We start from the raw sequence: 25,273 nt of genomic DNA, 5'->3' as shown, positions 1-25,273 counted from the left end.
ACCACTAGGACCTGGAGGGAGACAAAAAACTCAAGCAGCTACTCAGGGCTCGACAAGACATGAACCTTCAGGCAGCCAGAGGACTGTCACACTCACATCTTCTGACATCTGCCCTCTGACAAGTTCATGGTAGATAAGATCCTGTTGAAACTTGGTTGCCAACTGAAATTGACAAATGATACATGAGCAAAGTGCTTGTATTAATTTAATACTAGTAAATATAACAAACCTGTGCTTTGTGCTTGCATGCTGAATAAGCTGATAATTAACCTAATATAATCTAATATGCTTGTATTATGTAATCTTGATATCAATATTAAATATTATTTGACATTTATCAGAATAATCATTTTCTGTTATTCTTCCTTTTATTAATACCACCAGTAATCCCCACCCCACTTTGTTATTACTACATCTTCATTACTATTAACCCCAATAATTGCCAGTATCGTACTTGTTCTGAGGTCCAAAGATAAAAAATGAGCTGGCCTCTGGCATGGGCACTGCTTCCTCCTTCAACTGCAGATCTGCCATTGGACGAGGTCTAGGGCTTTCTGGGATTTCAGGGTCCTCCTCCTCATCATCACCTAGCCAACAGAAAGAGCAGAGGATTAATAGAGGCCTTCTTACCTATAAATTTAAATGGTATGATTAACAATACAGTATGAAGGGATTGGGATTTACCAGGGAAGTCTGCTGGAGGAAAAGGGTCTTTGATCTCATTCACATTAGACTCAAACTCATCAATTTTGAGCTGCAGATTTGAAAATGAAATAGTTGAAAGGTAAGAAAGAGAAAAAAACACTACCACATAGTTGTATATTTATTGTTGATGAATGCTTTTGGATGCCTCACCTTGGCAGTTGTAGGGATGCCCTCCACACCCTTTGCCCTTTGCTCAGCCAACTTCTTTGCCAGATTTGCCTTCTCCTCTGACACCTTGTCAGGCATGTTGGCCCTATAAATTAACAGAATGATTCAACTTGTTGTTGGCTTGTGTTATTTAAAACTGCACGTATTTTACATCTTAAATCCTAATGTTGTTGTGATTAAATTGAATATACAATATGTTAAATCAGTCAACAGTCCCAAATGTATGAAAGTCTGCAGCTGGCATTCCTGTTTTTAAGACAAGAGAACCACCTGATGTGATGAACCATAGACCCATCAGTATCTACCCACAGTATCCAAGATTCCAGAGAAAGTTGTGTCTGAACCACTAACTGACATTTTAAACTCATGACATGCATAACTCCATCTCATGCGATTTGATTTTAGAACAAACTATTTAATTGGAATGGCTGGCCACTTATTTATTAAAAAGCAAACAAATAAACAAACAGAAAAAGGCCAAATTAAAACCAGACATACAATAAACCACAATCCTCTTTTTAATTTATCTGGAGATGCAATCAAATGGATGGAGTTATGTAAGGAGAAGATAGGAGGAGAGGAGTTGCCGGAATTGGAAACCACTTCTGTTAGTCGAAAAACTCCGGGCTGTGCCTCCAGAGGTAAAGGAAAAAAAAAAATCATTCTTTTTTTCTTTTTTTTTTTTTTTACCGATGGATTTCCAGATTGGGGTCTCCCTGACACCTGGGTCGTTTCTGGAAGACCATAATTCTAGTCTTTTCTAAATTAACTGTCAGGGCCCAGGTCTGACAGAAGTTTTGCAGATGATCTAGTTGCTGTTGTAATGCCTCCTTAGATGGAGCTAACAATATTAGATCATCTGCAAAAAGTAGGCATTTAATTTCTGTGTCAGAGAGGGTGAGGCCAAGGATATCAGATTGTTCAAGTGATTTTGCCAATTCATCAAAATAAATGCTAATCAGGGTGGGGCTGAGACTGCAGCCCTGTTTCACCCCTCTACTTTGGGGGGAAGAAATCTGTTTCCATGTTGTCAATTTTCACAGCACATTTATTATTTGTGTACATCGTTTTAATTATGTCATAGATTTTCCCCCCTATAACTTTTTCAATTAATTTTAGGAACAGACCACTCTGCCAAATTGAGTCAAATGCTTTTTTGAAATCTACAAAACAAAAGAAAATTTTGTTCTTGTTTTGATGAACATGTTTGTTAATGAGAGTGTGAAGGGTATAGATGTGGTCTGTAGTTCGGTGTTGTGGTGTAAAGCCAATCTGACACTTGCTCAGGACATTATGTTCACTGAGGAAGTCTTGCAGTCGGTTGTTTAGGATGCTGCAGAATAACTTCCCCAGGTTGCTGCTGACACATATGCCTCTGTAATTGTCTGGCTCAAATTTATTTCCATTTTTAAAGATTGGCGTTATAATTCCTCTGCTCCAGATGTCAGGGAAATGCCCAATGCTGAGGAAAAGGTTGAATAATTTCAATATGTCAATGTTAAATTTCATCATTTCATTAAAAATGCCATTGGGACCACTGGCCTTCCTTGATTGTAGGGCCTGGATTTTAGATAGTAGCTCCCTTTCAGTAATTTGATAATCTAAAGGGTTCTGGTTGTCTTTAACGACTGATTCTAGAGTTTGTAATTTGTTGAGAAGTTCATTTTGGGCCGAATTCAGTGTAATAGTACTATACAGGTTTTCGAAGTGAGTTTGAATAGGAAAATCTTCTTTGTGTGGTTTGCTGAATGTTTGCCATTTTTTTCCAGAAATTATTTGAGTCAATGGACTCTTCAGTTTCATTTAGTTGGTGCTGCACATGCTGCATCTTTATAGTTCTGAGTGTTGTTCTGTATACTTTCAATGTTTCCCAGTATTGGATGCCGCTCTCGGAGTTGTCAGGTTGTCTGTGTGTTTGATTTGATAAACTTCTGTTTCTTCTTTCATATCTCAATAGTCTGGGACTGAACTCTATCCTCCAAGATGAGATCGGGGTTTATCAAAGACTACCTCCAGAATTTGGGAGTGGAAAGGATGGAATGGCCTGCCAGCAGTCAACCTCAACCCCACTCAACACTGGTGGGATCAGCTTGGGTGTGCTGTTCAGGCCAGAGTGACCAACACAACCACTTTGCAGCAAAAAAAAGCTGCCAAATGTACACCTTCACATTGTTTCAATGTCCAAACCTAAACATTTAAATTATTACAAGAAAAAGCAAGTCTTCACATTTGTCAAGCTGGATCCATAAAATGTTTCTGCATGAAAACTGAAATCTGTCAATTCATTAATTGACTGATAGTCCCAGCTGTATTTGTACATTTTCATATGTTTTGTGTTTAAAAATCTTAATTTGTTAAGTAACTTGGATAAATATAGTGGTGTAAAAAGTACAATATTTCCCTCTGAAATGTATTGGAGCAGAAGTGAAAAGTGGCATGGAAAGAAAAGACAGACTTGTACATGCAGTGCCTGAATAAATGTGTTTAGTTACATTCCACCACTGGGTTTATCGCATTTTGTTATCTTGTTATATGTATGAGTATGTAAGTATGACTTGGATGATCGGCTCTAATTCCTCCTAGCTCTGGCCGACTGTCTGACGTGCTGACGTATTGCGGTAAGCGAGTTGTGTCATTTCCGGTGTTTCTGTGACAGCGTCTCTGCACTGCTCTGGTGAATTCTACTTGCCTGCTTTCTGCTTTCTCACTTCAGTTGCTTTAACGTCTGCTTCAAGTCTGAACCCACACTGGTTCTGTTTAAGCACATAGCTCTCCTCCTTTCTACGACTTTCTCGCTAATCTCTTAGCTGTTGTTTGCACGTTACTAGCCTTGGTAGCTACATTAGCTCTACAGTTAGCGATGGCTTCTCCCTCTGCTCTTTCTTGCTCGGTGTGCCAAATGTTCAGTTATGCCTCTGCCTCCTTTAGCAACAGTGGTCATTGTAATAAGTGTAGCTTATTTGCTGCGTTGGAGGCGAGGCTTAGTGAATTAGAAGCGCGGCTCCACACCATGGAAAACCATTCAGTAGCTGTGGTAGTTAGCCAGCCCCCTGTAGCCGGTGCGGAGCCACATAACATAGCCTTAGCCTCTGCTAGCTGTCCTCCGGTAACCCCCGTTCAGCCGGGAGGTTGGGTTATGGTTTGCCAGAAGCACAGCTCCAAGCCGAAGCCCACGGCTCACCACCAGCCTGTTCACGTTTCCAACTGCTTTTCCCCACTCAGCGACACACCCGCTGAGGATAAAACTCTGGTTATTGGCAGCTCTATTCTGAGGAACGTGAAGTTAGCAACACCAGCGGCCATAGTCAAATGTATCCCTGGGGCCAGAACGGTCGACATTGAATCAAATTTAAAACTGCTGGCTAAAGCAAAACGTAGATTCAGTAAGATTGTTATTCATGTCGGCGGCAATGACACCCATTTACGCCAATCGGAGGTCACTAAAATTAATATTGCCTCGGTGTGTGAATATGCAAAAATGATGTCGGACTCCGTAGTTTTCTCTGGACCCCTCCCAAATCTGACCACTGATGACATGTTTAGCCGCATGTCATGATTTAATCGCTGGCTGTCCAGGTGGTGTCCAGCAAACGATGTGGGTTTCGTTAATAATTGGCAAACTTTCTGGGGAAAACCTGGTCTTATTAGGAGAGACGGCATTCATCCCACTTTGGATGGAGCTGCTCTCATTTCTAGGAACCTGGCAAATTTTATTAGTAATTTAAATCCCTGACAACCCAGAGTTGAGATCAGGACTCAGAGATGCAGTCCTATACGCCTCTCTGAGCTTCTAGTTCAGTTACCCAGCCATAGTTTTCATAGTTTTATACAAATTGTGTCTGTCCCCCGACTACCTAAATTGTTTAAATCTAAAATTAAACAAAGAGGAGTTGTGCATAACAACCTCATAAAAATTAAAACCTCTTCTGTGACAGAAAGACAAAACAGGAGAATTAAATGCGGACTGTTAAATATCAGGTCTCTATCGTCTAAAGCAGTGTTAGTAAACGAATTAATATCAGATAATCATATTGATTTACTCAGTCTCACTGAAACCTGGCTGTGTCAAGATGAATATGTCAGTCTAAATGAATCCACTCCTCCCAGTCATAATAATACCCACATTTCTCGAGGCAGCGTCCGAGGAGGGGGAGTTGCAGCCATTTTTAACTCTAGTGTGTTAATCAGCCCTAAACCTAAACTAGATTATAATTTATTTGAAAGCCTCGTTCTTAGTCTTTTACATCCAACCTGGAAAACCTCACAGCCACTTTCATTTGTTATAATGTACCATGCTCCTGGCCCGTATTCTGAATTTGTATCTGAATTCTCAGAGTTTTTATCCAGTCTAGTTCTTAAATCAGATAAAGTTATTATTGTAGGCGATTTTAACATTCATGTCGACGTTGATAATGACTCCCTGGTTACCGCGTTTATCTCATTATTAGACTCCATTGGCTTCAGTCAGGGTGAACATGAACCCACTCACTGTTTTAACCATACCCTCGATCTAGTTCTGACGTATGGAATTTAAATTGATAACCTAAGAGTCTTTCCACAGAATCCCTCACTATCGGATCATTATTTGATTACTCTTTTTACTCGATTACACGCCACTCAGCAACAGTGACTATACTAGATGTTTATTAGATAGTGCTGTCGCAAAATTTAAGGAAATGATTACTCCGTCGTTAAATTCAATACCAAGTCAGAGGTTTCCCATACCGACTTTAACCTCTCCCGAATTGATCATTTTGTTGATAGCGCTGTAGCCAGGCTGACTGAGAGTCAAAGCTCTACTGAGCCTTGTATTCCTTTAGCCCTTAGCAGTAATGATTTTATGAGCTTTTTTAATGACAAAATTCTAATTATTAGAGGCAAAATTCATGACCTCCTGTCCTCAGATAGTACCTATCTAACCTCAAACACAGCTGTAAGACTTAATATATATTTAGATTGCTTCTCCCCAATTTCTCTTCAAGAATTGACCGCAGTGATTTCTTCATCTAAATCATCAACGTGTCTCTTAGACCCCATCCCAACTAGGCTACTTAAGGAGATCTTACCTTTAGTTAACACTCATGTATTAGATATGATCAATATATCCTTATTAACAGGCTATGTACCACAGTCTTTTAAGGTGGCTGTAATTAAACCTCTACTAAAAAAGCCCACCCTGGATCCAGAGGTGTTAGCCAACTATAGACCAATATCTAATCTTCCCTTTCTGTCAAAGATCCTTGAGAAAGTAGTCGCAGACCAGCTGTGTGATTTTCTCCATGATAATAATTTATTTGAGGAATTTCAGTCAGGATTTAGAGTGCATCATAGCACTGAGACAGCACTAGATAAAATTACAAATGACCTTCTGATTGCTTCAGACAAAGGACTTGTTTCTGTACTTGTTTTATTAGATCTTAGTGCGGCGTTTGACACTATTGACCATCAAATTCTACTGCAGAGACTGGATCACTTAATTGGCCTAAAAGGATCTGCACTAAGCTGGTTTAAATCTTATTTATCTGATCGTTTTCAGTTTGTTGACGTTCATAATAAATCATCCTTACGTACTAAAGTTTGTTTTGGAGTTCCGCAAGGTTCTGTGCTCAGACCAATCCTATTTATTCTATATATGCTTCCTTTAGGCAACATCATTAGAAATCACTCTAGAAATTTCCATTGTTATGCGGATGATACTCAGTTGTATTTATTGATGAAGCCAGAAGAAAGTAATCAATTAACTAAACTCCATAACTGCCTTAAAGACATAAAAACCTGGATGAGCACCAATTTCCTGATGTTAAATTCAGACAAAACTGAAGTTATTGTTCTTGGCCCCAAACAACTCAGAGACTCTTTATCTGATGACATAGTTTCTCTAGATGGCATTGCTCTGTCCTCTACCACTACCGTAAGAAACCTCGGAGTAACATTTGATCAAGATTTGTCTTTTAATTTTCATTTAAAACAAACCTCAGGGACTGCATTTTTTCATCTGCGTAATATTGCGAAAATTAGGCCTATCCTGATCCGAAAAGATGCAGAAAAATTGGTCCACGCTTTTGTTACCTCTAGGCTGGATTACTGTAACTCTCTATTATCAGGTAGCTCTAGTAAGTCCTTAAAAACTCTCCAGCTAATTCAGAATGCAGCAGCACGTGTACTAACAGGAACTAAGAAACGAGATCATATTTCTCCTGTTTTAGCTTCTCTGCACTGGCTCCCTGTAAAATCCAGAATTAAATTTAAAATCCTACTGTTAACTCATAAAGCTCTAAATGGTCAAGCTCCATCATATCTTAGAGAGCTCATAGTGCCTTATTATCCCACCAGAACACTGCGCTCTGAGAACGCAGGGTTACTCGTGGTCCCTAAAGTCTCCAAAAGTAGATCAGGAGCCAGAGCCTTCAGCTATCAGGCTCCTCTCCTGTGGAATCATCTTCCTGTTACGGTTCAAGAGGCAGACACCGTCTCCAGATTTAAGACTAGACTTAAGACTTTCCTCTTTGATAAAGCTTATAGTTAGGGCTGGCTCAGGCTTGCCCTGTACCAGCCCCTAGCTAGGCTGACTTAGGCCTAGTCTGCCGGAGGACCCCCTATAATACACCGGGCACCTTCTCTCCTTCTCTCTCTCTCTCTCTCGTATCCCATTACTGCATCTTGCTAACTCAGCCATTCTGGATGTCACTAACTCAGCTTCTTCTCCGGAGCCTTTGTCCTCCACTGTCTCTTAGATTTACTCGTATTGCAGCGGTGCCTGGATAGCGTGATGTGTGTGGTTGTGCTGCTGCCGTGGTCCTGCCAGATGCCTCCTGCTGCTGCTGCCATCATTAGTCATTAGTCATACTTCTACTGTTATTATACACATGTGATTATTGTCACACATGTATACTGCCAGATATTAATAAATACTTTCAACATATTGTACCACAGTAGCCAGAATTATAACTATAATATTATTACTTTCATTAATGTTGCTGTAAGCTACTGTCATTACCGTCTGTCCTGCATTTCCCTCTCTCTCTCTCTCTCTCTCTCTCTCTCTCTCTCTCTCTCTCTCTCTCTGTCTCTGTCTCTCTTTCTGTCTCATTGTGTCATACGGATTACTGTTAATTTATTATGCTAATCTGTTCTGTACAACATCTATTGCACGTCTGTCCGTCCTGGAAGAGGGATCCCTCCTCAGTTGCTCTTCCTGAGGTTTCTACTGTTTTTTTTCCCCCGTTAAAGGGTTTTTTTTGGGGAGTTTTTCCTTATCTGCTGTGAGGATCCAAAGGACAGAGGGATGTTGTATGCTGTACAGCCCTGTGAGGCAAATTGTGATTTGTGATATTGGGCTTTATAAATAAAATTGATTGATTGATTGATTGATTGATGGACATGTTAGACAGGAATCTCCATGAACAATGATGTTTGCAGGTGACATTGTGATCTGTAGTGAGAGCAGGGAGCAGGTGGAGGAAAATCAAGAGAGGTGGAGGTATGCCCTGGAAAGGAGAGGACTGAAGGTTAGTCGTAGCAAGATGGAATATATGTGTGTGAATGAGAAGGACCCAAGTGGAACGGTGAGTTTACAGAGAGTAGAAATAAAGAAGGTGGAGGATTTTAAGTACTTCGGGTCAACAGTCCAGAGCAACAGAGAGTGTGTAAAAGAGGTGAAGAAACGTGCGCAAGCAGGTTGGAATGGGTGGAGAAAATTGTCAGGTGTGATGTGTGATAGAAGAGTACCAGCAAGATTAAAAGGAAAGTTGTACAAGACAGTGGTGAGACCAGTAATGTTGTTTGGTTTAGAGACAGTGACACTGAGGAAAAGACAGGAGGCAGAGCTGGAGATAGCAGAGATGAAGATGTTGAGGTTCTCTTTGGGAGTGATGAGGATGGATAGGATCAGGAATGAGCACATCAGAGGGACGGGTCATGTTAGATGTTTTGGAGATAAAGTCAGAGAGGCCAGACTGAGTTGGTTGGATGTTGGACGTTCAGAGGAGGGATAGTGAATATATCAGTAGAAGGATGATGAGGTTGGAACTGCCAGGCAAGAGGCCTAGAGGAACGCCAAAAATGAGATTTATGGATGTAGTGAAAGAGGACATGTAGTCAGTTGGTGTGAGAGAAGAGGATGCAGAGGATAGTGTTAGATGGAGGCAGATGATTCACTGTGGCGACCCCTAAAGGGAACAGCTGAAAGAAGAAGAAGAAGTATGACTTGACTTGTGACTTGCTTCACCTGAGTAATGACTTGACTTGCTTGACTTAAAGTAGGGATTCGACATGCTTGATTTTCACCACAGTGACTTGGGACTTGCTTGAGACTTGTTGGTTAAGACTTGTTACTTGCACGAGTGAACTTCTCCTCCCTCTGCAAAGTTATGCGAGTAAAAGCAAGATGGGTGGCAATGTTTGTGCTAATTTTCTTAATTCCGGTAAGCTACGGTATGTGAAATGAATGCTCATTATTTGGTTCCATTTCAGAATGAGAGTTGGGGTGGAGCAAAGGACTTCTTATAAAGCAGATTGAGGCAGGTGTATGATTTTTTTTTTTTTAAAGTGCCCTGAACCAATGTTCTCTTTACATTACCTTTGTAGCAGTAAGATAACATGAATTGTGGAGTGAGCTTTTCCTGACATCCTTCTAAAAATTGACAAAATTGACTGTAAATCTACATTTTAAGGCTCTTCCCAGGGAGGCATGTCCCTGGGGCCCCCTTGGGGGTTTGCTGGGGGTTCAGCTGTGCTGCTTTTGTTGGGCGAAAAAACTTTACAAGCGAAACTGTCTTAGCTGCACAGCTCACGTAACTGGCCTACTACTATGCCTCTGCACTGTGCAAAAAATAATTAATTCTGAGAAAACTTGGAGGGCTTGTGGCTAAGATGCATACCATATAACTGCAAGGGGCTTTGCCCAATCCCAGCTAGGGATCTTTGTTGCATGTCACCCCCCTTTCCTTTCCCATGTTTCCTGTTTTTCCCTTTACTGTCACTGTCCAATAAAGGCAAAATCATTTGTTCTCCGGAGAGAAGCTGAAATGGTGTTAAGCACACAACCACTGGACTATGGAGCAGTAGAAATGTGTTGTCTGGAGTGATTAATTTGGCTTTCCTATATGGGAGAGGCAAGGAGTATGCAACATGTCTGAACTGAACGTGCCAACTGGTGATAGTCTGTAAATGATGGTCTGAGCTGTTTTTCATTTGTACAAAGCATCTGCAGTTTGAAGAACTTGACTGACCTTCACAGAGCCCTGACCTTAACCCCGTCTGACACATCTGGGATAGACTGGAACACCAACTACTAACCAAGGCTTATCACCCAACAGTAGTAGTTGACCTCAGTAATGCGCTTGTGTTTGAATGGGAGCAAATCCCTGCAGCCAGGTTCCAACATCTGCTGAGTTGTTGGGATTCACAGGACCACAGATGTTTTGTCATTTGGTAAAATCTAAACTGGAGATTTAAAGGCTTTTTCTTCTGCATGCTCTGTGTCTTCAAACAAAGAGAGCTAGGTGACACCCATCTCCACAGGAGGTCTCACCTCACACCTCAGTGAGACACAAGTCTCACAACTTGATTGCACAGGACTTTTACAGTGACATGTGACTCTGTGATGTCACAGGCCTGCAAAGATCTGCTCCCTTCCAACAGATCTCTCTCTCTCTTGCTCCAGCTGTTCAACAGCTGCACACCTCTTTCTGGCTGGGTCTGGACCAGCACAGAGGCCCAGACCCTTGCTCCTTGCCCCAAACCACTAAAGGGAGGGCAATTGATCATGGACTCTCTTGCAAACACAAGGTTTGCAACTAGCTTTCCAGCACAAGGAACTAAGTGAGTTAGCACCCAGCGTCTAACTCTGCGAAACCCTGAGCGAACAGCTTCCTCGGAGTTTCACCTTTGGAACAAAGGATGCAACAAAGACTGCACCTGGAACCATCTTCCCAGCCTTCTTCTGCCAGCTAACAAAGCAGTACACCACCAAGTGACTCTTTCTACCATCCATTCAAGGATCGGTAACGTAACAACTGGGCATAGCTTATCACAGCTTTACAGGCTAAGCAAGACTGTTTAACTTCTTGTATGTGATTTGATGCTGTTTACTGAGTTACTGTTGTGATAGCTTGCAGTTAGGTCATTGATTAGTTGGCCTCGCCAAAGCTAAGTGTTTAGTTTGCTAATACTGTTCACAAACAGATTCTTGCACCCAACTAAACAATCTCTGTACTAATCCAGACCGTTTGCAACACACGTCACATTGACACAGACTCATTAACAAATAGGCTTTCAAACAGGCATCTCAAAGTTCCCGCTTCTTTTCCTTTGTCTTTGTCCTGACCACATGGTCAGACAAACACCTCCCACGACCGGAAGCCAGCCTTGATTCGGCCATTTTGGTAGTTCTCTGTTGTCAGCCATTTTGTTTTGTAGGCCAAACGGCTACTTGATCACCACACCTGCCTTTGTCTTTCTCTTTTCTCTCTCACACACACACATATACACACCAAGCTTGTATATAGTTAGTTAGAATTTGTGTGTTTTGGTTTGCTTTGCTAGTTTGTGAATAAATATAATTCTTTGGAATCATACCTGCTGTCTGTTTAATGTTGCACAAGAGTGAATGAATAGTCAACCTCTGCGGCGTCAAGAACTCTGAAATCCTTCAGGCGTTACTGTTAGTTTTGGTTGTTGTCATTAATTTAATTATTAATCAAACTCCAAATTAATAGTTTAGCCTATTTTATGAGACTGGTATCTTTAACTGGCTATCATTTTTCCCTTTACGGGAATGGTGCCCCACGAGGTGAATTAATGTTAATTAAGTCACATTATTTAACATGATTATTAATTATTATTAATAATTATTAATTATTTCTGATAGCCAATTAAATCCCTACATATTTGGTGCCTCTTGGTGAGACCTAATATATTGATCCCAACATATTTGATGCCGCCGTGTGAAGCCCGAATTTATGTTCCCAACAGAGTGCCATGCTTTTGGAATGACATGCTCAACTATCGCATATTGCTGTAATGTCAGGGTGTCCACACATTTTTGGCTAAGTAGTGCAAAATAGGGGCGGCTGTGGCTCAGAGGTAGAGCGGGTCAGCCACCAATCGAAAGGTCAGCAGATCGATCGCCGGCTCCTCCAGTCTGCATGTTGAAGTATCCTTAAGCAAGATACTGAACCCCAAATTGCTCCCGATGGCTGTTCCATCATTGTGTTAAAGTAGTAGGTGGCATCTTGTATGAATGTGTGTCTGAATGGGTGAATGTGACTCGTAGTGTAAAAAGCACTTTGAGTGATCAGATGACTCGAAAGCTACCAGGCTACCAGGTCCATTTACCAAATATTTGCCCACAACGATTTGTAACATATGCTGTGGCTCATAGTTGTGAATGTGAATGCAAGTCAGTATAGAATATAAAAAGATGGGCTTTGATGAACCAAATATGTTTCATTTTTAACATTTAGGAAGACTTACCTGATAGCTTTCTTGCGTTTTTTCTCCTCTGCTTTCTCTTTCTGTGCCAAAGTCAGAGACTCAGCCTCTGCCAAATTATCAACAGCGATGGCCAGGAAGACATTTAGAAGGATGACTGAATGAAAGGGGATTCAAAGATTATGACAGTGATTTGAACTGAACTGTGGCTGTCATGGTTGGAGTTCAGTGTCGGTTAAACACACAACACACACACACACACACACACACACACACACTCTCTGTAAGGATACAATTTCCACAGACAAATAGGATGATGAAGTAGATGCTGACCAGGATCCCAGGCATGCTGGGTCCTCCATGAGCCATGATGCCATCATACATGACTGCATTCCAGTCCTCACCTGTGAGGATCTGAAACACTTACAAGTTTTAATAAAACTTAAGAGTACTGTTACTGCAAATAACAGACATTTTTCAAAAATATTTCAACTTTTTTTCTGAGAAATCCATTTTTTCATTAATTTATGATTATTAGTTGTGATTGTACCTGGAACACAGTGATGAGGGCCTGAGGGAAGCTGTCAAAGGTGCTGCGGGGTTTGGGTTGGTTGGGAAAGTTAAACTTCCCTCCAAACACCTGCATGCCCAGCAGGGAGAAGATTACAATGAAAAGAAAGAGGAGCAGCAGCAAGCAGGCAATGGAACGGACCGAGTTCAAGAGGGAGGCCACCAGATTACTGAGAGATGTCCAGTATCTAGAACACAAAACATTAACTGAATAAGTCATCAGTTATTCCTCCTATTGTATTCAGTCATACTGTTAGGCTAAAACACAGGACTTGTAACTTATATTTGAATGTACTTTTGTTTTGAGATTACATTTCCAGTGGCACATGTGAAACATGTCTTGTCACTCTTTAATAATACAAAATGAAGAGATCTTGTGTTTTCATATTAAAAAAACCCAACAACATCGGTCAGGCTATGTTTAAAATCACTTTAAAATCTAAATAGAATAAATCAATATAATGATCAACAAGGTTGACAATAAGAGCAGTTTAGTTTATTAGGAATCTGGAAATCCATTGGTAAAAAAAAGAAAAAAAATGTTTTTTTTCTTCCTTTACCTCTGGAGGCACAGCCCGGAGTTTTTCGACTAACGGAAGTGCAGGGGCCTCGGCGATCGCTCACGCCCTTCACTTCCGGCGGTGCTCCCAGGGAATCACCGTGTTGTTTACAAATACTTTGGGTAGAAAACCAGCAGAGTTTAGCTATATATATCAAATTTTTCACGTCACTATATTACCGTGTAGACTAATCTGATGTTTGTTAAGTCTATAAACACAATGATTGAACAAACGTTACTATTTCTGTGTGTTTTGTAATTAACATGGTTATCGTAGATTAGCTGGGCTAACCGTTAGCTGTTAACGTTAGCCATTAGCGGCGTCTGTAATAACCACAGACTGTATAAAAATAAGGTAATAACTCAATAAACGGTCCATGAATAAAATATTTTTTCCAGCGGCTATCTTAGTTACAACATGATTGAGCTAGCAAAGCAGTTTTGTGTTGCTATGTGTGGTATTTATTCAGTTATGGAAAATCACAATGTCTAGAAAGCAGCAGTGGCTGCAGCTGACAGGGACAGCTAACAGCAGCAGCAAAGCTAACATCAGGATGTCATCTGTTAAAAGCCTCCCGTTGCCGGATGCGACATGAAACTACTCCAGTTTGTTCAATCATGTTGTAACTAAGACATCTGCTGGAAAAAAAAAAATTCACGTTGATGAGACGGCGTTTTGGGTGGAGCGGTCGCTATGGACGCGGAGCTTGCTGTTTCTGTAGGTACACATTTCCTGGGGACACCTGCACGTCTCGGCCACGCCCCCTCCATTGTGATTGGCTAAAGCTCAGCATGTTCAAACTCAAAGCCCTGCCCCCCCCGTAGTCGTCTTTCACACAGGGCTGCCGACAGATTTTACAATGTAAATTGCAGAATCTGTCTTGAGAGATTAGTTTATTAGTGACTAAACCCAGGGCTACATAACAGGAAACAGAGAAACAAATTCATTCTCCTCTTTTGTAAGCTTGCTTGGGGTTTTTGGAGGCTTAACATAGAAATCAGCATAGCAAGGAAACCAGTGATCACAGCCACAGAGATATCACACAGAAGAGAGTTGATACAAAGACAACTGCAATGCCTGCATCCTACACTAAATTATAGGTATATAACAGGTATCTGGGACTGTAGCCATGCAAATAGATGAAAAGAATAAAATGTAGAACCCAGGTCTTGGTGATCATTAAATAATAAACATTATAATAAAACACTATGTCAACAAATAAGTAATACATTAAAGAAATGGCTGGAGTGACCACTGCAGTGTGCAGTCAACATTTAAATCATAAAATCTTTAAAACAGAGAAACATTATAGCCCTGTGCAATATAAAAAAATAAAATATGATTCAAATTTTAAAATTACAACTAGAAAAAGCATTTCCTGTGGGAAATGCGTGTGGATGCTGAATGCTGAAATGAAAGAAAATGCTGAAAATGCAGAAATATCAAACAAATTGACACAAACATCCGAAAATCCTGACAGAGCTGAACGTTCTGACATTTGAATGGTTTCTGTAGCTGAAAGTATGTAGAAGAAGTGATTAATCAAAACATTTACAGGATAAGTAGTAGAAGTATGGATGTCCTTAAAGAACTGAACATTTTGACATTTGAATGGCTTCTGTAGCTGAAAGAATGCAGATGTAGTGATTAACCAAAAGATGTACAGGAAAGGCAGTTGTAGTACTTGTAGTTGAAGAAGCTGTAGTAACAGGAGTAGCAGCAAGAAATTTTGTGTGCTTGCTACCGCTCCCGTGTATTAAATACATGGTCACAATTACTATATGTACTGCCTACTACAAGTGCTGCATACTACATGTACTACAGGTACTGAGCAATATGTGTGTATCATAGTTTATGTATTTACAATACGTTACAATATGTATTTAACACTCATATCATAAGTAGTATTAGTAGTAAAGGTGGTGGCATTATATGATAGACTGAAAACACTAATATATGGGGCTCTAGTTTTCCGGCGCGGCGCAGGGTGTCGCAGGGTGGCGAACCCCGCGCAGAGCTAGTTTCGAGCAGCGCAACCCGAGGTGCGCTCAGTTTGGTAGTTTGGCAGACCGAGGTGCGCTGAGATGGGTGTGGCGGCGCAGCAGGGGGAGGTGTCGACATATCCAGCTTCGCGCAGGGACAATTTCATGCAAAAAGGCTTCGCCAAAGGTGCGCTAAAAGCTCGCCAGCTGAAATCAGGTCTACTGTCAGTGCAGGCGGAGCGCAGCCGGTGTAAGCCGAAGTTTGGCTGACCGGCGGACAGTGCACACACGTCACCAAAACCTCACAGGCTTCCAGAATGTAAGGCACATTAATCCTATGGGCCCTAGGAGTTTTTGGGGTATTTTTACTGCCTTTACTTCTAAGCTCATATCACAGTCATTATAAAGGCTACATACACATGCTATATCTTGTTTTTTTCAGGACAATATGGGCTAACCAGATTTGCCATCATTACATGTCCTTCTATGTGCCTGTATTTTATATTAATTTTTATATCAATGAAAAAAACAAATCTGTGTGACTAAATTCTTACATTTTTACATGTATCTCACCATAGCAAGTTGGGAAATGACATATTCTGCCATATCTGAAGAGGGGAGACTCTCTGGAATCTGGCAACATAAGAACCATGATGCTGAGACATTCTGTCACTTCACAGCTGTCCAAAACATGTCGTTTGTGCCAGGCGGAAAATGATTGCCAGTATTTTTTCATTATTGCAAGAAATTCCACTGATTCATTCACAAGTCAAAAATGTGTTTTATCTGAAAGAAACATGCAATATTTACATCTAAGATCATAGAAAATAGTCAACCAAGTGCAATGATGTCCTCCAAGATGATATTTGCCACTTTGTTTGCAGTAAACAAAGTTTGTTGTTGTTTTTCAGTTTCAGTTATATATTGGGGGGCATTTTGGGCATTGGGGGGGGGGAACACATGTCCCCCTCAATGTATATGGTGACTACGGCCCTGTCAGCATGCATAATTAGGCTGCAGTTGTCTGGGTGCGCAAAGGTGAAGTGGCTGGTCTTGTCATACAAAGTTTGATGGAGTGTCAACTGGACAATATGGAGATATTTGGATATTGAAAGCTGGACTACAAATGTGGATAGACAGGGAGAAACACACGCAAGCCTAAGATGTGTTAAGATACGATATTCCTCACTATATGAAGTGACTGATAACAAGATCTGTATAATGGATTGTAAAGAAATTCGGCAGGTTTTTGTTTTGTAGACAATCAATCTGGATTTATAGCATGATGGGATGACAGCACAATGATGTGTGTGGTATCGTTGGAAAGCTCTGCTCCTGCTTTCATGTGATATGCGTAGCATTTCTGTGCGAGCCTGCATTCGCAAGTAATCCATCCAAGAGTAATGTGTGTGCAGAGCTGTATGAAAGCTCTGTTATACATAATTGTAGTGTAACTTTATCATTTTTTTCGCTATGAAAATATTGGACTACCGACAAGTGCTTGGCCTTGTCGGAAAGCTACAATTCCGCTGTTTCACGTGATATGTGAGTCTTATTGCTATGACACACGGTCGCGGAGAAAATCAACAGAGAAGAACAGGTGTGAATTTGGACGCACTATGGTCGTTCGGGCCCATAGGGTTAATGATGCAATAAATACCCCAAAAAAAACACTATTCAATGCAACTATCTGCAATCAGCACATAAATGTATCTCTATATCGACTGTCTCGTCTCATCTGATGTCAGATCAAAGGGGATTGGCACCGTTTGGCACGTTTGGCAAAACCCAACCTGATTTGATTAACACAGCTGCAAACTTGTGAGTTCACATCCCTCTCAGCCAACCACAAACAGCCACAGCATCAGATAGGGAATATATATTCGGCATCTGTCATCTTAGAAAAGCCAAAAGAAAAGAAACAGAGTGAGACTGCGAGAAATAAAGAGAGAGTTTCTCACAAGAGAAACGCAACATTGATTTACAATTGTGGTGACCTCCTCCCAGGCTACCTTTGCATCATCAGCCCGTGGAGGTCTGCTGGCAGTTCCGTATATTTGGACACTGCGAGCTTCGACCTCCTGGACCAAAACATCACTTTCCTCCTGGGAGAAGTTTGACTGTCTGACGCTGCTGCTCTCTTCTGCCTTGGCGAATTGAGTAAACTCTCATTACGCCTTCGCATGGTGCATTTAAGGGCGAGGAGAAGGGCTTATTTGATTGGTGTGATGTGTATAAAACCCACTCCACGCCTTCTCTCCTCCCTCTTTCCGACTTGCGCAGGTAGGAGGGACGGAGTAGCTGCGCCAGCACGCAAGGTGTGCCAAACTTGCAAAATCTGCCTGGCCACACCCAGTTGGCGAAGCGCAGGTGCGCTGTCCCCCCACCTCGCCCGTTCTGCGAATGTAGAGCCCATGATGTTAACATGCTGTTTAAAATGGGGATTCTGCTGCTGTCCTCTCTGACACCATGGTCATCTGCGAACTTCAGTATGTGGTTGCTCTTAAAGCGAGCTGTGTAGTTGTAGGTCAACAGTATGTACATTAAAGGGGCTCAGGATGCATCCTTGTTGAGAATCAGTTTTGAGAATGGTGCAGGAGGATGTGATGTTGTGGATTCTGACAGTCTGGGGCCTGTTTTTCAAGATGTTCAGAACCCAATTACATAAAGATGAGGTTATACTGAGGACTGGCAGTTTCTTACCCTGTGTTTGTGGAATGATAGTATTAAAAGCTTATCTAAAGTTAAGGAAGCGCAGTCTCATATTAGAGTTTCTGTTATATACGGGTATATTAAAACAATATATTTTCCCTAACATGTGCCCTTTATTGCAGAATTCATTCCTCAGTCTGTTATATTTTTCTGCTCTAATATTTTCCATTACTTCTGCTTCACCACACTGCATTCACAATTCACCATCATCTTTCCGCCTGCATTATTTCAGACTTATTTTCTGCAATCCACCTCCTCCCTATCTCCATCATGACCTCCAGGATGTCCAGGGAGACTTAACTGAAAGATTTCACCAACCGCCCACAGGTGTTACTTCACCACCACTATGACAGTCCTTTCCGTTATCTTCACATGGGCCTCCACTTACTGGAGAAGCTTCACATCTATAGAGCCAAACTAAGTCTAATCTAATACACTTCCTATTGAATTATCCTTCAATAGGAAGTCCATTGAACTAAAGTTGAAAAACAAGCTAAAGCCAAATGTACAACACTATGGCATACACCACTGTTAAAGTTCTGGATTACTTGTTACTTTCATAGTCCAAACAAATTCATATAGCCTACTTTTTACTTAGCTTGATATGGTTCTTATTACAGGCTTAAGTGTTGTTTTGTCATACCTTGACAATTTCATCAGTTTCGAGTTTCATCTACAGGACACGTCACCACAACATCACGTGACTCTTCTAATGATGATGACAGACGCAGTTGTCGAAACTGTCAAGGTATGACAAAACAACACTTAAGCCTGTAATAAGAACCATATCAAGTTGTTACTTTCATGTTCTTCTTCTTTCCCTCAGTAATAGCTATTTTGATATGCATAAAAGGGCCAAGATCACTGGTTTTCCAGTTATCTATTCTACTGCACAAGAGAAATAAGGCCTGGGCAAAGGGTTGAAGGACCGGGTCTGAGGCAGACTAGTGCCTCCAGTTTAGACAGCTAAGAAATTACAGTGCTTCATAAATCAAAGCCTCTTACTTTGATTATTAGTTACCACAAAGTTCTAGAAAGCCATAAAATCTTTATCTTCCTGTGATAATGGTAATACGTTACCTCCTCGCATTACCACTGACTCTGGCATTGTATTGGATAGGCCTTCTATGCAAAACTGTTTTAATGAACATTTTGTGTTGCTTTCTGTTAGATTCTGTTCCCACCACTGAACACCAATACAGACTGAAATGGTATACATCAACCTTTCTGTTTCTGATAGTGAAGGACATGAAGTCTTTTTCAAGTTAGATAGACTTGCTGGTCCAGAAAACCTTGAATTGTTCTTTTTAGCTTCAGATTTTATTGCTCAACCCCTGACCTATACTTTCAACCTCTCTCAAAGCCAGGGGTGTACCACTCATTTCAGTTGGGGGGCCACATTCTTTTCTTTTAGTGTAAACAATCTGTTTACAAAACAGATGATAAGCAACCTGAGATGTCTCCAGAAAAATAACTGCAATTTCAACAATGTGTCTCAGTTTTTCCACATTCTGTCAGTCTATTATTCACTTTTAGCCTACATGTGCATTACAATTTACAGATCACAGTGGATCTAAAAAGGCACAAACATTAGTGCAAAACAGTGATGGGATACTCGATTCCTTTTACTGACTCAAGATTGTATGAGTCACTCACTAAAGTGAATCAGGTTTCCGAGTCACTTGGGTCACTTGAGACAGTCACCCAGAGTGAGCACACTACTCAGGTAAGGGAGGGGCTCTCCAAGCAGGGGGAAAGTGCGAGTGAGCTTTGTGCTGCCGGTGAGCTGGGAGTTGAAGCTACTGAGTGAGTGATTGAATCATTCGTTTTCTGTAGCCTCAGCCTGTGATACAGCTCAGCTCAGGGAAGGGAGGAGACGGGGGAGTTCAATTGAATTAAGGACCAAAGCTATTGCTTCTCCAACTGGGCTAATACAGATTAACGCATTAACTTGATATATTTACACAAATGCAGTTAACAATTGCACAATAGTTACATGTTGTCTGGTCTCCTCTTTGCAGTTAGCTTGCAGGAGCAGGGGCAAGTCAATGGATGAGTTAACGGAGACGATGACTTGCAACTCCTGAGTCAGTAAAAAGAATCTCAAGTTTCGAATGATTTGTTCATGACACACACATCACTAGTGCAGAAACATTCTGAAAACATTCACAATTCTCAATTCTCTCATCATGGCAAAACATCAAAGTTCGCTGCCAGGCCGTGGCCAAAACTCGAGCTTTTGATAACTTTTCATCTTCAAGGTCTTGGGATGGGACAGACTTAGGTTTAAAGTCGATCAGATGAAATCTCTAGGACTAGTTTGTTCATTTATGACCCCTGGAAATGGCCAAAAATGCATCAAAATTGCACAGTAAATTCAAAATGGCCGACTTCCTGTTGGGTTTACAGCATGCCTCCAAGAGGCTTTTTTGTAGGTCTCTGAGCATTACGTAAGCCTGCCAAGTTTCATACATGTAGGTTAAACTAGCTTCAGAGGCTGTTTCCTCAAACTTTTGTAGGGGGCGCTACTGAGCCATTTTTTGGAACCCGTGCACGAGACCCTTAAAATATCTAGTTTTTCACCAGTTCTGAGATGTGTGCAAAGTTTCATGAGTTTTCAGGTATGTTAAGCCTCCCAAAAAGGCAATTTATTTGGAGAAATAATAATAATGATAATAATAATAATAATTAAAGCCGCAAGCAGCGTTTGGCGGGACCTCGCACTCGCGCCCGTTTCGGCCCCCAGGTTATGTCGTCACTGTGAATTATTTAGAAATATCAAACATGTTGCCACAAACATCAGAAAATCCTTACAGAGCTGAACGTTCTGATGTTTGAATGCTTTCTGTAGCTGTAGGTATGGATAAGTGATGTCACGATATGCAAATTAGATGAGTGAATTTATTCCCATCAGATTCCTCGTCCTTTATTTTGAGGAAGAGACAACAAAAACAACACAAAACAAAATAAATTTACTATGTAAATATGTTCAAAATGTTGTTTTACTGAGATGTATGAAATCCAATATGGCTGCCGCCTAATGACACCACAATATGCAAATTAGATAAATTAATTTACTCCCATGACAAACTTTGGGTCATGATGAATAGTTTTCTCATTTACAGTATGTCTTTATCTCTCACCACTTTCAAGCCATAGCCTTTTGAAATGTTGAAATGAAAATGGAATATTTTCCTCAATAAACTGTGACACCTGAAGGGTTAAAATGGAGATTGCGCCCCTGTCACGTCTGCATGTAAGATGTAGACACGCACAGACATCATGTTTCTGTGAGTTTGTGTGTGACAGCGGTTGCCATGGTGATCAAGTAGGTGCACCTGGCAGAAGGGCAGAGAGAGACAGACAGAACACAGAGAGACCTGTTTTAGTGGAGATTTAACTCCTCGAAGAAGTTTTTCCCATTCCCAAACCGCTGGTCCAATCATCAAAATAATGTGATCATGAGAGAGATAAAGTTATACAGAAGATCTATTTAGCAGCAGTTGAACTGGTATGTGTGCGTCTTTAAAGCCGATACAATAAACGGTGTAGGAGGAGATGTGTTTTTTTTTAAGAGGACGTTTGAGGGGAAATCTTACTTTGAAAGGGCAAATAGCTCACTTCCTGTTGGATTTAGGTCCTGGGTGTTAGCGTGTTATTTGTAGGTCGAACACTCCAGTGTTGGTTTGATCTTGATACGACATTCCTACGGGCTGCAGTGGCCAGTTTAGTGCACCTATGTGGCACTCGAGAGCCCATTTTGGCACTGTAGGGGTTAATAATGTGTATTTGTTGTTTGAAATGAAGATTCTGCTGCTGTAATCTGTCCTTTAAAGATTGTGAGACACACAGACCAGAGAACCCTGTGGTTGTGTCTGTGTGTGCAGCCATTGTCATGGCGATTAATGACTTGCCCGCACCTGTGGCAGACACAGACCCGTCAGGAGAGCAGATCACCAAAGGCTGTTTATAAAGGGATTTAACTCCTCGAACAAATGCTTCGCATACCCAAACCGTTGGTCCAAGCAAGAAAATAAAGTGATTTTGAGAGACAGCCACGTCTCGTGAACGCATGTGTCGCGTTTTATATTTCTCGAGTCAAAAATGTGGTCAGGGGAGCAAGTTTAAAATGTGTTGCACCTAAGCTGTTTCCAGAAATTTCTCCTCAGAGTTTACATGGGAGTGAATGAGAAAAAAAATCAGCGCTCCCTTCGCTTTGGAGCCACTCAGCAAAAATGTGTACGTGTGAGAGATTCCATGTCAACATATCTGTGAGCAGGACAAATTTTCCTACGTTTTGTGGTATAAATTGTGTCTGTACAGTGAAAATTGTGGCCATGGCAGCGAGTTAAAGACAAAAGTTTTAGACGATTTTTAGAGCCCTCTCCACTCTAGCTCACAGCATTCCGTGCAATACACACCCATTGTAAAGTGAGAATTTCTCCACTTTTGCTCATGGTACTTTGAGAGGCACAGATGAAAAACGGTAAAAGATATGAAAAAGATGAAAACATGAGTGAATAGATGAGACCTGTGGCAACATTTGAGAGTTGGAATGGAGTCTGTAGCACAAAGTATGGAGACGCTGTAAATGTCAGGACGTTTTTCTGACATCTCACCTTATGGAGGCCATAAAATCCAAACTAAGCGAGTAATGAAAAAGTTACGAATAACTTTTGATTAGAACGAGTTGATCTGTCATCTGTGCAAGTTTGAAGCCGATTGGATAAGCGGTGTATGAGAAGAAGATTTTTTAGGAAAGGCAGTTTTAAGGCAAAATCTTACTTTGAAAGGGCAAATATCTCACTTCCTGTTGGATTTAGGTCAGGGGTGTCAGCGCGTGATTTTTAGGTCTTCATGAGATGAACACGCCACTTTTGGTTTCATGTTTCTACGACGTTCCTACAGGCCGTGGCGGCCATTTTTGTGTGCCTAGGTGGCGCTAGAGAGCCCATTTTGGCACTTTAGGGGTTAATAATGTGTGTGTTCTGTTTCAAATGAAGTTTCTGCTGCTGTAATCTGTCCTTTAAAGATTGTGAGACACACAGACCAGAGAGCCCTGTGGCTGTGTCTGTGTGTGCAGCCGTTGTCATGGCGATTAATGACTTGCCCGCACCTGTGGCAGACACAGACACGTCAGGAAAGCAGATCACCGAAGGCTGTTTATAAAGGGATTTAACTCCTCGAACAAATGCTTCGCATACCCAAACCGTTGGTCCGAGCAAGAAAATAAAGTGATTTTGAGAGACAGCCACGTCTCGTGAACGCACGTGTCGCGTTTTATATTTCTCGAGTCAAAAATGTGGTCAGGGCAGCGAGTTTAAAATGTGTTGCACCCCAGCTGTTTCCAGAAATTTCTCCTCAGAGTTTACATGGGAGTGAATGAGAAAAAAATCAGCGCTCCCTTCGCTTTGGAGCCACTCAGCAAAAATGTGAACGTGTGAGAGATTCCATGTCAACATATCTGTGAGCAGGACAAATTTTCCTACGTTTTGTGGTATAAATTGTGTCTGTACAGTGAAAATTGTGGCCATGGCAGCGAGTTAAAGACAAAAGTTTTAGACGATTTTTAGAGCCCTCTCCACTCTAGCTCACAGCATTCCGTGCAATACACACCCATTGTAAAGTGAGAATTTCTCCACTTTTGCTCATGGTACTTTGAGAGGCATAGATGAAAAACGGTAAAAGATATGAAAAAGATGAAAACATGAGTGAATAGATGAGACCTGTGGCAACATTTAAGAGTTGGAATGGAGTCTGTAGCACAAAGTATGGAGACGCTGTAAATGCTAGAAAAAGCCCTAAGATTGGTGTCTTTCTCCCCCCTGCTGCCATTCATTTCCTATGGCACAGCTTTCGAGGATCGCCAGGACGTTTTTCTGACATCTCACCTTATGGAGGCCATAAAATCCAAACTAAGCGAGTAATGAAAAAGTTATGAATCACTTTTGATTAGAACGAGTTGATCTGTCATCTGTGCAAGTTTGAAGCCGATTGGATAAGCGGTGTATGAGAAGAAGATTTTTTAGGAAAGGCAGTTTTAAGGCAAAATCTTACTTTGAAAGGGCAAATATCTCACTTCCTGTTGGATTTAGGTCAGGGGTGTCAGCGCGTGATTTTTAGGTCTTCAGGAGACGAACACGCCACTTTTGGTTTCATGTTTCTACGACGTTCCTACAGGCCGTGGCGGCCATTTTTGTGTGCTTAGGTGGCGCTAGAGAGCCCATTTTGGCACTTTAGGGGTTAATGTCATGATTTTCTAAAATTTTTCACCGGTTCTGATGTGCGTGCGAATTTTGGTGAGTTTTTGAGCATGTTTAGGGGGTCAAATTCCAGTTCAAAGAGGCGGCGGGAGAAAGAATAATAATAATAATAATAATAATAATAATAAACGCCTTCGGCGAGGACTGCTCTGTGAGAATGAACGCAGCAAAAAGTATAGGGAGGGTCCTCGCCTATGGCGAGGACTGCTTTGTGAGTAGTCCACTGCTGTTGGGCCCGGTCACTAATATACGCACGCAGCAAAAACAAGAGGGTATCTAATAATAATAAACGGAGCAAAAACAATAGGGTCCTCGCCTTTGGCGAGGACTGCTCTGTGAGCAGTCCTCTGCCTTAGGGCTCGGTCCCTAATAATAATAAACGAAGCAAAAACAAGAGGGTCCTCGCCTTTGGCGAGGACTGCTCTGTGAGCAGTCCTCTGCCTCTAGGCTCGGTCCCTAATAAACGCACCAAAAACAATAGTGTCCTTGCCTTCGGCGAGGACTGGTCTGTGGGAATAAATGCAGCAACAACTATAGGGAGGGTCCTCGCCTTTGGCGAGGACTGCTTTGTGAGTAGTCCACTGCTGTTGGGCCCAGTCACTAATGAACGCACGCAGCAAAAACAAGAGGGTCCTCGCCTTCGGGCTCGGTCCCTAATAAAGAATAAACGGAGCAAAAACAATAGGGTCGGCGAGGACTGCTCTGTGAGCAGTCCTCTGCCTTAGGGCTCGGTCCCTAATAAACGCACCAAAAACAATAGGGTCCTCGCCTTTGGCGAGGACTGCTCTGTGAGCAGTCGCTCACAGAGCAGTCGCTCACAGAGCAGTCCTCGCCGACCCTATTGTTTTTGCCTTCGGGCTCGGTCCCTAATAATAAATCC

General features: G+C 41.6%; 1 protein-coding gene across 1 annotated transcript in view; it reads right to left on the bottom strand.

Annotated features, from left to right (window-relative positions):
- LOC117251027 (dihydropyridine-sensitive L-type skeletal muscle calcium channel subunit alpha-1-like) overlaps nucleotides 1-25,273 on the bottom strand; it is a 590,852-nt gene that overhangs the window by 406,022 nt on the left and 159,557 nt on the right. Inside the window, exons 12-17 of the mRNA XM_078166193.1 lie at nucleotides 12,857-13,064; nucleotides 12,600-12,720; nucleotides 12,349-12,463; nucleotides 856-958; nucleotides 685-754; nucleotides 455-587 (exon numbers count right to left, since the gene is read on the bottom strand). Of these exons, the coding sequence (XP_078022319.1) occupies nucleotides 455-587; nucleotides 685-754; nucleotides 856-958; nucleotides 12,349-12,463; nucleotides 12,600-12,720; nucleotides 12,857-13,064 (750 nt within the window). The remainder of the gene's footprint in view (nucleotides 1-454; nucleotides 588-684; nucleotides 755-855; nucleotides 959-12,348; nucleotides 12,464-12,599; nucleotides 12,721-12,856; nucleotides 13,065-25,273) is intronic.

The sequence above is a fragment of the Epinephelus lanceolatus genome, chromosome 1, assembly GCF_041903045.1.
Source record: "Epinephelus lanceolatus isolate andai-2023 chromosome 1, ASM4190304v1, whole genome shotgun sequence".
Lineage (NCBI taxonomy): Eukaryota > Metazoa > Chordata > Actinopteri > Perciformes > Serranidae > Epinephelus > Epinephelus lanceolatus.
The sequence above is the reverse complement of the archived record's forward strand: the minus strand, read 5'-3'. Positions and strand labels throughout refer to the sequence as shown.